This window comes from Callorhinchus milii, unplaced genomic scaffold, assembly GCF_018977255.1.
Source record: "Callorhinchus milii isolate IMCB2004 unplaced genomic scaffold, IMCB_Cmil_1.0 Scaffold185, whole genome shotgun sequence".
NCBI classification, from domain to species: Eukaryota; Metazoa; Chordata; class Chondrichthyes; order Chimaeriformes; family Callorhinchidae; genus Callorhinchus; species Callorhinchus milii.
Window position 1 is genome coordinate 1 of NW_024704926.1, and position 13,338 is coordinate 13,338.

Consider the following 13,338-nt stretch of genomic DNA (forward strand, 5'->3'; position numbering starts at 1 on the left):
AGACCGCCACTTGGCCGGTGTAAACGCTGCGCACGCTCATGCGATTCCAGCCTCATTTTTAAAAGAAAAAAAAATATCTATCGTACGTTCAATATGCGACGCACGCGTATTGCAATATATGCCTCGCAAACAGTCGCCAGTAGCGGTCAGACCCCTCGCCTCGCAAGTCGGAGGACCCCAGGGCTCGATTCCAGGTCGGGGGGTGAAACGTTAGGTAGATCTTCTTACTCCGCACACGCACGCAAACACACGCGCACACTCACGCACACGCAACACACACACGCCTCTGTTTACCGGCAGTCAGTAGGAACCCGGTTGTTAGTCGTAGGATCGTAGTACGTGTACAGCACAGAAGGAGGCCATTCGGTCCATCGTGTCTGTGCCGGCTCTTTGAAAGAGCTTCCCACTCACCCGCGCGCTCTCTCTCTCTCTCTCTCTCTCCCCATAGCCCACAGTCAAAAAATAATAATCACAATAATAATAATTTGGTCACTTCAATCCACGACTGTTTTTAATGGGGCACTGCTCTGTGCAATCGGCCGCTGCGTTTCACCCACAAAATGTACAGTCACTGCACTTTACAGTATACTCTGCGAAGCGCTTTGAGAAGTTTTGAAGCTGTGATAAGGGTCAAATGCAAGGATTAATATCATTATTATTATTATTATTATATTATTCTCCTCTCAAATCCCCTGGATTGAGTTTCCTTGGCAGTTTGCGGTGGTTGGTCGGGGGGGAGGGGTGGGGGGGGGGGGAAGGGGAGTCGGGAGGAGAACATTCCACAAAAAAATTCCAAAGCAACTTCCAGCTGTAAAATGACCCAGTTTCAAAGCTCCGGGGATCGAGAAGGGTTGGTCTGGTCTCTGTCTCCTTCGCTTTTGCGGACGGAATTTTTACTTTGCCCTTTTTTCTTCTGCAAACGGTGAAGAGCGAGTGACGGAGAGCGAGCGGGAGGGAGGGAGCGAGGGAGAGAGCGAGGGGGAGAGCGAGGGGGAGAGCGAGGAGAGAGCGAGGGAGAGAGCGAGGGAGAGAGCGAGGGAGGGAGCGAGGGAGAGCGGGAGAGAGCGAGGGGGAGCGAGGGGGGGAGCGAGGGAGGGAGCGAGGGAGAGAGTGAGGGGGAGCGAGGGAGAGAGCGAGGGATAGAGCGAGGGAGGGAGAGCGAGGGGAGTGAGTGATGCTGAGGATGGCTGCTGCGGGGGCTGTGCTTGCGCTGTGCGCTATTCTCTCGTGCGTTGGGGTCTTGGCCCAGAGGGGATCGGTGATGCACAAACTGGCCGACAGGAAGATCTGTGCAGACGAGGAATGCAGCTGTGAGTACCGGAGCCAGTCCCCCCGCTGAGCTGAGCTGGGTTTAAATCCCCCCCCCCCACCCCCCAAAAACACAGGGGGCTATTCCGCCGATTCTGCTCTCGTGACTGCTCCCCCCACTCTCCTCCTCCCCCCCCACCGCGCTCCTCTCCTCTCCCTCTCCCCTCAGCCTTCTCCCCCTATCCCCCCTTTCTCCTGCCCCCCCCCCCACTCCCACTTAACATAAATCATATTAAATGTCTGGTCACTACACCTTAAGGTGAAGCATTTTGAGACGTCTTGATGACGTGTTGAGGCGCTGGGTCGAATGCAAAGATGATTATTATTATTATTATTGCCCCCTCCCTCCCTCCTCCCCACCCACCGACTCCACCACCCGCCGCCTCTGCTCGACCGGCTCCGGCCTCCCGTTTGCCCCCTCTCGTCCACTCCCTCCCCTCCGCCATCGGCGTGGCCGTGCCTTCAGCCACTGCGCTCCGAAACTCTTGTCGCTCTCTCTCTCTCTCTCTCTCTCCCCCGATTCCCTCCGCCTCTCCCCACCTTCAAATCCCACCTAAGGGGCCTTCCTCTTTGATTCGCGCTTACGGTCACCTCCCCCCCCCCCCTCACGCCCCCTCCCTACGCTAACCCGTGCGAAGGGAGCGCTGTGTAGACGCAAGGTGTTGTCGTTGCTGATGATGATCGGCACTGCCAAGCTTTTCCTTTATGTCTCCCAGACCCGATGGCCATGGTCCGAGCTGTGGGTGATTACTCGGGCTCGGACTGTAGGTTCATCAACGTGCGTCAGGGCCAGATCGTGTACGTGTACGCCAAGCTTAAGGGCAGAGGACGCAACTTCTGGCAAGGCACCGTGAGTCGCTGAGTGATTGCACTGCGCTGTGTGACTGACGCCTCTGCCTGTAGTGAGGCTGTGACTGACTTCTCCGTCTAGTGAGGGCGTGTAACCGATGTGTCTGCCCGTCGTCAGGCTGTGCGACTGACGTCTGCCCGTAGTCAGGCTGTGCGACTGACGTCTCCGCCTGTAGGCAGGCTGCGTGGTCGACGTCTGCCTGTAGTGAGACTGTGTGACTCACGTGTCTGCCTGTGGCGAAGCTGTGACTGACGTGTCTGCCTGTGGCGAGGCTGTGTGGCTGACGTGTCTGCCTGTGGCGAAGCTGCGTCTGACGTGTCTGCCTGTGGCGAGGCTGTGCGTCTGACGTGTCTGCCTGTGGCGAGGCTGTGCGGCTGACGTGTCTGCCTGTGGCGAGGCTGTGCGGCTGACGTGTCTGCCTGTGGCGAGGCTGTGCGGCTGACGTGTCTGCCTGTGGCGAGGCTGTGCGGCTGACGTGTCTGCCTGTGGCGAGGCTGCGTGACTGGACGACTCCGCCTGTACTGACGGCCGCCTGTCCCCAGGCTCAGGGCAGTTACTACGGCGGGGAGACGGGAAAGCTGGGCTTCTTCCCGAAGGTGATCGTGAGGGAGCTGCAGCGGCTGGCGACGGAGACGGTGGAAATGCCGACAGATGTACGTACTGCTTCGCGCTCGTAGCTTCTCTTTGCCTTCTCATTGCGCCCGCGTCTCCCTGTCCACTGTCTGGCACTGTCCCAGGGGCTGGGATTGTGCAGCCTGTAGCTCGGGGGTTAGACCCCTCGCCTCGCAAGCCAGAGGACCTGGGTTCGATTCCCAGGCGGGTCAGGTCAGGGCAAAACCTTCGGCTTGTTTCTTTACTCCACACACACACTCACGCACGCGCGCGCGCTCGCGCCTGTTTACCAGCAGCAAGAAAGAACCCGTTTTGCACACAAAGTACGCAGTCGCTACGCTCGACGGTATATTCTGTGAAGCGCTTTGAGGCGTCTCAGCGACGTGATAAGGCGCCGGGTCAAACCCATCAGTGGCTGAGTTTTTAAGCTGTTGAGTCGACCGTCGCCTCACTCCCCACCTTCGAAGCCCGTCTCAAGACTTAGCTCTACTCACTGTGCTTTCAGTCATCACTTTTTCCACCCCCCACCCCCCCAACCTCTCCCCCACCCCCACAGATTGTTCAGTTGCCCAGTCTGCAGCATGAAGGACTGCGAGACGTCCTCCTGCCTTGAAAGGCACTGTGCACATTAAATCTAAATTGTATATTTACAGTATATTCTGCGAAGCGCTTTGAGATGTCTCGGAAGGCAATAAAGGTGCCACATCAAATTGCGAGGATTATTATTTTGCAGGACTGGGATTTCTACTGTCAGTGAGTGAACCAACAAGAGACGGAATCAGCCCTCGACCCTCAAAGCCACACGTGGAGGAATGTCAGTGGGTTTGTGCCCTCACACTCACAATTGTAACAAGAAAATCCAAATACATCTAAAGCAATCCACTCTCTCATCATCGTTTCATTCCCAGTGTGAGCAAGGATTCCACTTGGCTCCTGTTGGGTCCTTTTCAAACCCACCTCTTCCATCACCCCACCCCACCCTCCAGATCCCAACCCCCAGCTCGGGTCCAAACCCCTGACCGTCCAGCGACTTGAGACGTTTTCCCGACGTGAAAGGCGCTGTGTAAACGTCATTTGTTGTTGAGACAACTCAAAGAGATCCACAGGATGTAATGTAAAGCACAAGGAGATGGAGCTGGAAGATAAGGAGAGGGCGAGGCATGGGGTCGAGGGAGCAGGTGGTCGCTTTCATGTGGGTTATAATGGTGGTGAGAGGAAGGGAGACAGGTTTGAAGGTGTGGAGGGACGGGTGGGTGAGTAGGGGCCGGAGTGTGAGCGGGGATGGGGAGGGGGTAGCAGGTGGAAGGGCATAGGCGGCTGAGCGAATCCCCTCGGTTTTGTTCTTAAGAAGGAAGTCCAGCATCTCCTCGCAGTTGCATTTGACCCGGCGCCTTATCACATCTTCGGGACGCCTCAAAGCGCTTCACAGAATACACTGTAAAGTGTAGTGACTGTATGTTTTGTGGGCGAAACGCGGCAGCCAACTGCGCACAGCAGCGTCCCCACAAACAGCCGTGGATTGTGCGACCAGATTGTTATTATTTTTTTTGGAGGAGAGGATGGGCGAGGTGCGAGAGGGTGGGCAGAGGAGGCGGTAGGTGGTGGGTGGGGTTGTCCTTGGTCTCCGGGGAGAGACAGAGCACATTCCATTCCACTCCCTGAGATAAAGACCATCAGCTCGGTCGGTGTCGGGCTGCAGCACCCACAGCATTTACAGCTGCAGCAACCGCAGTAAACACACAGAGCGCAAGAATGAATGAGAAAAGGTTTTATTCGTAAAAATTCTTAAGATACACCCACAACCCGCCCCCACACACAGACAAGACACACATAACCACCCACCCCACAGACAAACACACACACACACACACTCCACTGGGATACAGAACTTCACACAAGGACACACAGCTTTCACATTACATTTAAACAAGATGCCATAAAAATACCCAATTGTATATATATATTTATGTATAATAGATAATATATAAATTTAAAAAAAATCACACTGTACAGGAAAATGCCGAGATGATAAACCACTTCGCTGTGGAATCAGATCAGATTTCTCACCTTCACCGGCAAATCCTGACAAGTCACGAATTACACACCGAGGGAACAACGCTGCTCAGGGAAAGCCCTCGCAGCAAGGCAGCGCCCGCCCAACATTCATTTAAATTTTTTTACAGATCAGCCCCTGGTCTGATAGAATGTGTGGGGGGGGCGGTGAGGGAGAGACAGGCTCGACATTCCTGCTTTTAGAACAGCTCCAGAAAGCAAACTGCCAGCGTTGCCATCGAATGAAGCCCCAACTCTTAACCCTCCACCCCTCCTGACCCTCCTGATCCGACCACCAGCTGAGGTGCGGATCCCTAACTGTCCAAGTGCTTTGGGACGTCCTCCTGACGTGAAACGTGGCGGGTAAATGTCGTTGGTCGTTGCTGGATTCCCGGAGGAACCTGAACACAACGAGTCAGTTCAGCTGTCGGGGAGGTTTGACGTGAGGTGAGAGAGGAACGGTGCTGAGCTCAGACTGTTGCACTCTCTCTCTCTCTCCCTTTACTTCACAACAGCAATCGCACTTCACGACGGTGAGATGTCTGTGGCCGACAGGACGGGACCCAGCGCTGCGGTCTGGCTGAAGAGAGAACAGGGCGAATCGGATCTGCTGGTCAGGTCCCCGTAACTTCCCGAGCACCTCATGGTCTCGTGCAGCCTGTCCCAAGCCCGAGGGTCGTTGCTCTGCACGGCTCTACACAGCAGCCTGGTGTGTTCCTTCAGCTCGCTGATCTCCCGCTGGGTGCTGCTGTTCTGCCGGATCAGCTCCTTGGTTCTCAGGGTGATGCCCAGCAGCCCGGACTTATCCAGGATCTCCAGGGTGTTGTGGAAGCGCCTGTGCTTCAGCAGGTTGGAACGCTGCTTCTTCCCGGCAGCGTTCCCGGGACCGCTTCCCGCGAACGCTCGGACGCTGGCGGAGCGCGAGGTCCCGCGGGGGAACAGCGAGCAGAGCGGGAGCGAAGAAGAGGAGAGCGCGGGCTGGGAGAGAGGAGAGGGCAGGCCCAGAGAGGACGAGGGTGAGGACCACGACGTCACTTCGGGGTCGTTTACACGATGCCCGAGGCCAAAGGCGGGCGGTTGTTGGCTGGTTACCGGAGCCTTGGCCGGGGGTCTGGTGCTCGGGAAAGGGGAAGCCTCCGACGGGCTCCTTCCGGCCTCAGGCCCGGACGAGCGCTTGCTGACCCTGTGCCCGGCCTCCAGCAGTAGCCCCGGGCTCCGTCTGTCGGGGTGAGGAGCGATCTTCGGGTAAGAATTTAAAATGGGGAGGTAAGTGTCTTTCCCGGCTCCGGCATTCTCCTCTGTCCTCAAGGGTCTCGACTTGGCCGGTAACGGCTGTCGCAGGACTAGGACTCGGTTGGGGTCTGGTGCTGTGCCCAGCGGGGGTCTGGCGCGCCCCCAGGCCCGCAGCTGGGCGTGAAGAAGCTGGTCACCGGTTGGGATAGATAAAGGCTGTTGGCGATCAAAGGCAGAATTAGGACAAGGCTGACATCATCAGCAACCTGGCTCCTCATTTCCACCTGGCATTTGATACAGCGCCTTGTCACGTCTTCAAGACGTCTCATTGCGCTTCACAGGACATACTGTGAAGTGCAGTGACTGTACACTTTGTGGGCGAAACGCGGCAGCTGATTGCACAGAGCAGTGCCCCACAAACAGTCGTGGAGTGAGTGACCGCATTTTTAAAAAGAATTTTTGTTGTTGAAGGGATTATTACCCCCAGAAAGTGATCTGCCAAACGATTAACAAGCGAGTTCCCACTTGCTGCTAGGTAAACAGAGGAGTGTGGAGTCAGGAAACTTGACCAACATTTCGCCCTGCCCGGGAATCAAACCCAGGTCTCTCGCTTGCGAGGCGAACGCTCTAACCACTGAGCGAACGCTCTAACTCTAACCCCTTTACAGCATCAAAATGTTTACTTGAACAAATCCCGGCGTCCTGGTTTCACTCCTCACCAACCCATTCCAGTAATTGATTCCATCTTAAACAAACCTAGACCTGGGATTATGTGCCAATTCAAGCGCCTTGAGGCGTCCTCCTGACGTGAAAGGCGCTACACAAATACAAGCGCTATGCACTATTTCGACCGTACCTCTTTAATCATGATGTAAACTGGGGCCAGCCCGGTGAAAGGATTTCTCAGTACTGCCGCCTTGTGAGCCCGCCTCAGCGCTGAGTGTCTGCCACACACCAGGTTCAAACTGGCTTGATCTTCGCAATCCATCTGCTCAACAGCGCTCAGATATTCTGAACTGGTATCTGATCAGGAGAAAAACAAAGGGATACCTCAGTTATTGAGAGGGAAAGGCAATTATTGCACATTACAAGTCACCCTCAACACAAGGGCCAACTGTGACACCGCTCAATTTGAAAATGACTGTACAAATATTAACCATAGTTTTATTACTCTTGAGGACCCGCTCTTCTCAAGTCTCTTCACTTTGCATACTACCCCACACCCCCGACTGTTTAAAAGATTCTCAATGATACTTTTGGTCAACAGTCCTGTAGCGTAGTGGTTAGAACACTCGCCTCGCACACGAGAGGACCTGGGTTCAATTCTGATTCCCGGGCAGGGCGTAACGTTGGGCAAGTTTCCTTACTCTACACGGCCCTCTGTTTACTTAGCAGTAAATAGGAACCCAGTTGTTAAGTCGATTGGCGGATTGGGGGTAACAATCCTTAAAAAAAAAGAATAATAAATAATAATATGGTCACTCAATCCACGGCTGGTGCTGTGCACAATTGGCTGCTGCGTTTCTCCCACAAAATATAGTCACTACACTTGACAGCATATCCCGTGAAGCGCTTTGAGACGTCTCGAAGATGTGATAAGGCGCTGTATCAAGTATAAGGATTATTTAGTACCTGAGAAGCCGGAATCCTTCTCGGACTCGCTAGTTGAGGGCCGGTGTCTCTTCCTGCTATTAACCACAGAGCTTCTCCTCTGCACTTGGCCCCTTTGCCCGTCAGATGAATTCTCGGATTTAACGGATGCCTGGATACCATCCTGGTCATGTTTGAAGGATTCAGAGATCATCTCAGACACTTTATCCGCAGACATGCTTCCTTTGAAAGGCTGAAAGATATTTTGAACGGGGAAGTTTAATTCTGTTCTTTTAATATTGAAAATACAGTTTTAAACACTTCTAACAAATACGTTACACAGCTGCACCACATCTGCATCTGTGAACCAATCTCAGGCCCTGAGGAACCCACCAGTGCTGTGTGCATCTCTACCTGCTGGAGAGCTATGGACAAACACTACAAACTCTTGCTTTTGGTAAACAAGATATCTCCTTCCCCACCTTCTGCCATGGTCTCCTGTGGACGAGAGGGTGGAAGACAATCTGCTAACCAACTGGCACCTGGTTGTCATGCTCTACACTTTGCTGTGTATCCTGTGAAGTGCTTTAAGACGTTTCAACGACTTGATAAGGCGTTATATCAAATGCAAGGATTATTATTATTATTATTAGGGAATTTCTCCAATATCCTGGCCAACAATCTCCCAGCTAAAATTGGTCACTTGCTTCATAACTATTTTTGGCTGCGTGCAAAATGGGATGCATTCACTTAGAATTATAGTGACTACACTATCCTATGAAGCTCTTAAGAGATGTGTTGACGGTGTGCCCAGGCGCTATCTAAATGCAATATTATTATTTTGAATTATTATTGCTCTACAAAGATTGCAATCGCTCTCGTGCAGACCTAAGTCACAGTGAAACATTTGAAAGGTGGTTAGTTAGAGGGTTACTAGGACAGAGAATGCTCTGCCAAAAAAAAAATGGTTCAAGCAGGGTCCGTAATAGCTTTTAAAAGGGAATTAATCGAATACTTTATTTGAAAAGAAAAATATAAAAGGATATGGGAGTTCTGGCACCGGCAGTATGGGCCGCCTCTGTGCTGTAAATTGTTTTACAATCTGTGACTGGGTGTGTTCATACTGACCTTTCGTCTCTGTGACTGGGTTTTAATTCCAGCCCAGAGAGTTAAAATTCTTTCTCTCTCTCTGTTGTTATGGCTCTTACATACTCGAGCAGTGTCAGATCAGCACCTCTTGGGTGTGAGCACAAAGAACACAAAGACACCCACATGCTGACATTAAGGGTGGGATGGGCGCGGCAAAGAGAACATTTCACATGAGTGGCGGGGAAAGGAGCAGAAAGAGCTTTATTCATCTGGCTGCACAGTGGGACGCACTCGGCGCTGACACGAAACAGCAGCTGTCCTTTCAGTAAAAAAACATTAGAACAAAAACATTCATCCATCATGTGGATTGCAACACAAAAACACCCCACACACACTCCAAGGTTTTCTCCAGCCATCATCATCAGCACAATACTTACACACGACCCAAGATACAACTGACTCCGATATGCAACACCGCACAGTAAACCCAAGATTGAAAAGGGTAAAATGCTCTCTCTTCAGCCTTTTTGCCCCTTCCACAGTCCCTTTGCCTTGCTCCCTCCCTGGCCTCCTTCAAGGCCCTCTTCTTCAGCCATCGGTCACCCTCCTACCCTTACCCTCCCCGCCCTCCACCTCTCCTGATCCCAACCCGCAGCTCGGGTCCAAATCCCTGACGGCCCAGCACTTTGGGGACGTCCTCCCAATGTGAAAGGCGCTGTGTAAATGGCATTTGCTGTAGTTGAACTAACGCGTTAATAATCCTAACTAATTAATTAGTTGATTAATAATAACGCATTTTAATTTTCATCTTTTCTTCTCTGTGGAAATCTGTTCCGAGTTCATCTATTCCCCTCAAGGCGATTCTCTTTTAACTCTCCCACCTGCCCTTAAATTAGTTCCTTTTTCTTTGTGGAAATTGCATTTAACGTCTCAAGTGTCAGTCAAAAACGCGCAGGTTGCGTCCAAATGCATCACATAATAATAGTAGTAATCCTTGCATTTGATATAGCTCCTTTCTACGGCTTCGAAACGTCTCAAAGCACTTCACAGAATACACTATAATGAGAACTGACTGTATATTTCAGGGGCGAAAATGTAGTAAGTGTAGGTTTTTGCACAGCAACTCCACTTGTGACGCCCCTTTTTTTTTAAAAAAAATAAAAACCCCTTTGATCTCCCTCCCCTGATGATACATGACTTTTTCCCTTGAGGTGTGACGGTTCCTCTGGTACCGTACCAGACGGCCAGTCAGTCATGGAGGAGCATCAACAGTGACAGTAACAGGGGAGATGTTACAGTCGCGCATGAATTTATCTGATGTCACTTTTACACAAACTTCCCTTAAACCAGGACCTTGAGCCACAGCTCGACACCTACAAGACCACGGGATCCTCCCAGTTTGCGTGACTCATCTACTCACTGGATAAACGCACTGAACTCAGCTCAGTACCGATCCTCTTACCTATACTACGCACTTCTGGAACCCTGGTCTCGGAAGAGTCCAGTGAAATTCGTCGTGCGTCGTACAGATTCGGAACCCGACACGTGTCGGGCACATCTTACTTCTAAACAAAGTTGCTGTGCTAAAAAAAATCTCCCCGCAAACCTTTATCAGTGGCTATATCTGCTTTCCTCTCAACTCAGCTCAGAGTCCATCCTATTGCACCTGTAATCCAGGGAGCGGAATCAAACCTCTCTCTCTGGCACTCGTGTGGATTTATAAGGGGAGGGGGGGAGGGAAATCACACAAAAACACACACAAATCATCCAGCTCTCAAGGCTCTATTGCTACCTTTCAAACCGTTTGCTCATAACACTAATGGTAATGACAATCACTACTCTGTCAAACGCTTTGAGACATCTCAATGGTGTGATAAGGTGCTTTATCAAATGCGAGGATTATTGAACTACTAATTATTACTATTAATTATTATCAATGCCCATCTTGGACAACAGCGTCCCACACACTGGTGCCTTGAGTTTTTTTTAAAAAAAGAAAACAATTAATAAATAATAATAAAAAAAAGGAATCACCTGGCACAAAACGTGTCTGCAAAACACAAATAATCTCACCACACACATATACACGCAGCAGACATATACACACACACATATATATATGCACACGTTATATATACATACACACACCAGACACATATACACACATGTACACACACACATATATACACACACATCAGACATATACATACAAACACCAGACACATATATACACACACATATACACACACACATACACATATATACATACACACACATATATATACACACACACACACATATACATACACACACACATATATACATACACACACACACATATACACACACACACATATATACACACACACACACATATATACACACACACACACATATATATATACACACACACATACACACACACATATATACATACACACACACACATATACACACACACACATATATACACACACACACATATATATATACACACACACACACATACACACACATATATACATACACACACACACATATACACACACACACATATACACACACACATATATACACACACATATACACACACACACCCACAAACACATACGCGCAAAATGGCAAATAAAACGCCGCAAAGGCGAACGGTTCGCCGCGAAACCGACCAAAAAAAAAAAAAAAAAACCGTGTGCGGTTATTAACCTGTGCGGGTGGGGTGTCCGAGCCGCTGTCCTTCCCTCGCTGTCCTAGTGTGAGTGTGTGCGGCTTCGGGGGGAGAGAGAGAGAGGAGAGAGAGAGGAGAGAGGAGAGAGAGAGAGGAGGGGGAGGGAGGCGTGTACAAGGGACACGTGTAGTGTGTATGTGAGAGGCGCCAGACATGGCACACGCGGCCCGGCATGTGGCTCCCGCCCGCCCTCCGGGCACGTGTGGCCACACGCACACCGCGGCTTCACGTGTCCAATCGCGCGGCCCAGTCTCACACACACACACACACACACACCGGGGTGGGGGGGGGAGGGGTGGGAGCAAAGGCCGAGGATCACGGGCAGCAGCGGCCGCCACACGTCCGTATCATTTATACGACCCCTCGGGTGAGGGGAGGGAGGAGGTGTGGGGGAAGGTGGTGGTGGTGGTGGTGGGATGGGGGGAGAGGACAGAGAGGCCCTCAGATACGCCGCCGCTGGGAAAGCCTTCGGGACAAACCGCGCGACGCCGCCATTTCGCAAAGCCCGGCCCCCCGACCTCTCACACGAACTTGCCCGCACTCTCTCTCTCTCGCTCTCGCATGATCGACAAGCGCGGCGACCAATCGCCAGGCGGCTTTGGGGGGCGGGCCGACCAATAAGAGCCCGAGGCAAAGGCGGGAGGCGTGGGCGGGAGCTAGCGAGTTAGGTTGCCTCCGCCCTCCCCCCCCCCCCCCTCGCTCTCTCTCTCTCGCTCCTTCCCCTCGTGCGCCGACACGTGAACCAGTCGCCAACGGCCAGGCGTCGCCATGGCGACCGCTCCCGGTTGGGGGGGGGGTGGGAGGGAGGGGGCGGGAACGCCTCGGCGCGCGCCGTCGCCATGGAGATCGGGCGCAGGCGGCCAATGGGAAGCGCGCGTGCCTCTGCCACGTGAGGAGCGGTGCCCCTCGCGCCCGCGCCCGAGCCGAGAGCAGGCGAAAGCCAAGCGGCCGAAGGTGATGTAGGAGCCGTTCCTTCTCTCAGCGTTCATCAAATAATAATAATAAAACAATAATCATAATTCCTCTCATCCCCTGCGCCCCCCACCCGGTCCTCCTCCTCCTGTCCCTTGAAACAACTGCGCCAGCGATTTTTCTTCGGAGGCGAAAAAAAACACCCACCACACGCGAAGGGCTTACTTTACCCCCGTCCCGCCCACCACCTTTAAGGCGGTCCCACCGTCACGTGACCCCGGGTCGGGGCCGCGCAGCCGCAGTTGCTTTTCCCGCTCAAAAAAAAGAAAGGCGGCGGCGGCGGTTGGGTCGGTTGTCCGTCCGGCGCGAGGCGTTTACCTCAAACAGCCCCGTGAGTCCGGCTCCCCCGCCGCCCCTCACCCCCCCCACACGAACACACACACACACACATTCCCCTCACGGTTTCCCTTTTAATAACGTTCATTGTTCGTTTATTTAAGTAATTCACAATAACAACAGCGTCCCCCTCCCCCCCCCTCCCCCTGAAGATACGGTTCAAGACCCTGGTCCTCACCTTCAAAGCCCTTCCATGGCCTCACCCCCCCACCACCACCACCTCCCCGACCTCCTGACCACCTTCCCTCCCTCCCTCCGCTGACCGGGCTCCGGCCTGCCTCGCGACCCCCGCCTCGCTCGCCGTCCGCCACTCTGCCCCACCCCCCACCCCGCCCTCTGGAACTCCACCCCGCAGTCCCTCCGACTCGCCCCCCCCTCCACCTCCATCAAGACCCTCGCGAGGCGAGTGCCCCCCCCCCCCGCCGCCGAGCCACGGCCACTCTGAATGGCCCACCCATCCCTTCACCTCGCAAAGTGCTTTGAGACGTTCCCTTCCACCCCCTACAAGTCCCCGCCGGCCGCTCTCGGCAGATACTCGTCCCAGGGCACTGGACAGTTGGGTCGGGACCCG

The 13,338-nt window shown here is 53.0% G+C and overlaps 2 protein-coding genes across 2 annotated transcripts; one reads left to right on the top strand and one right to left on the bottom strand.

Moving 5' to 3' along the window:
• Positions 1 to 806: 806 nt before the first annotated feature.
• LOC103172581 (melanoma-derived growth regulatory protein-like) lies at positions 807 to 3,651 on the top strand. Its single transcript, NM_001292944.1, is given in 4 exon segments — positions 807 to 1,310; positions 2,025 to 2,158; positions 2,701 to 2,811; positions 3,504 to 3,651. Coding segments are annotated over 4 exon segments (405 nt in total). The 5' UTR covers positions 807 to 1,174; the 3' UTR covers positions 3,528 to 3,651.
• An 872-nt stretch (positions 3,652 to 4,523) lies between these two features.
• On the bottom strand, positions 4,524 to 11,506 carry cipcb (CLOCK-interacting pacemaker b). Its single transcript, XM_042345975.1, has 4 exons — positions 11,438 to 11,506; positions 7,688 to 7,898; positions 6,912 to 7,078; positions 4,524 to 6,271 (listed from the first exon to the last, which is right to left on the bottom strand). Exons 2-4 carry the CDS (start codon positions 7,881 to 7,883, stop codon positions 5,348 to 5,350), a joined length of 1,287 nt encoding a protein of 428 aa, XP_042201909.1. The 5' UTR covers positions 7,884 to 7,898; positions 11,438 to 11,506; the 3' UTR covers positions 4,524 to 5,347.
• Between the last annotated feature and the right edge of the window lie 1,832 nt (positions 11,507 to 13,338).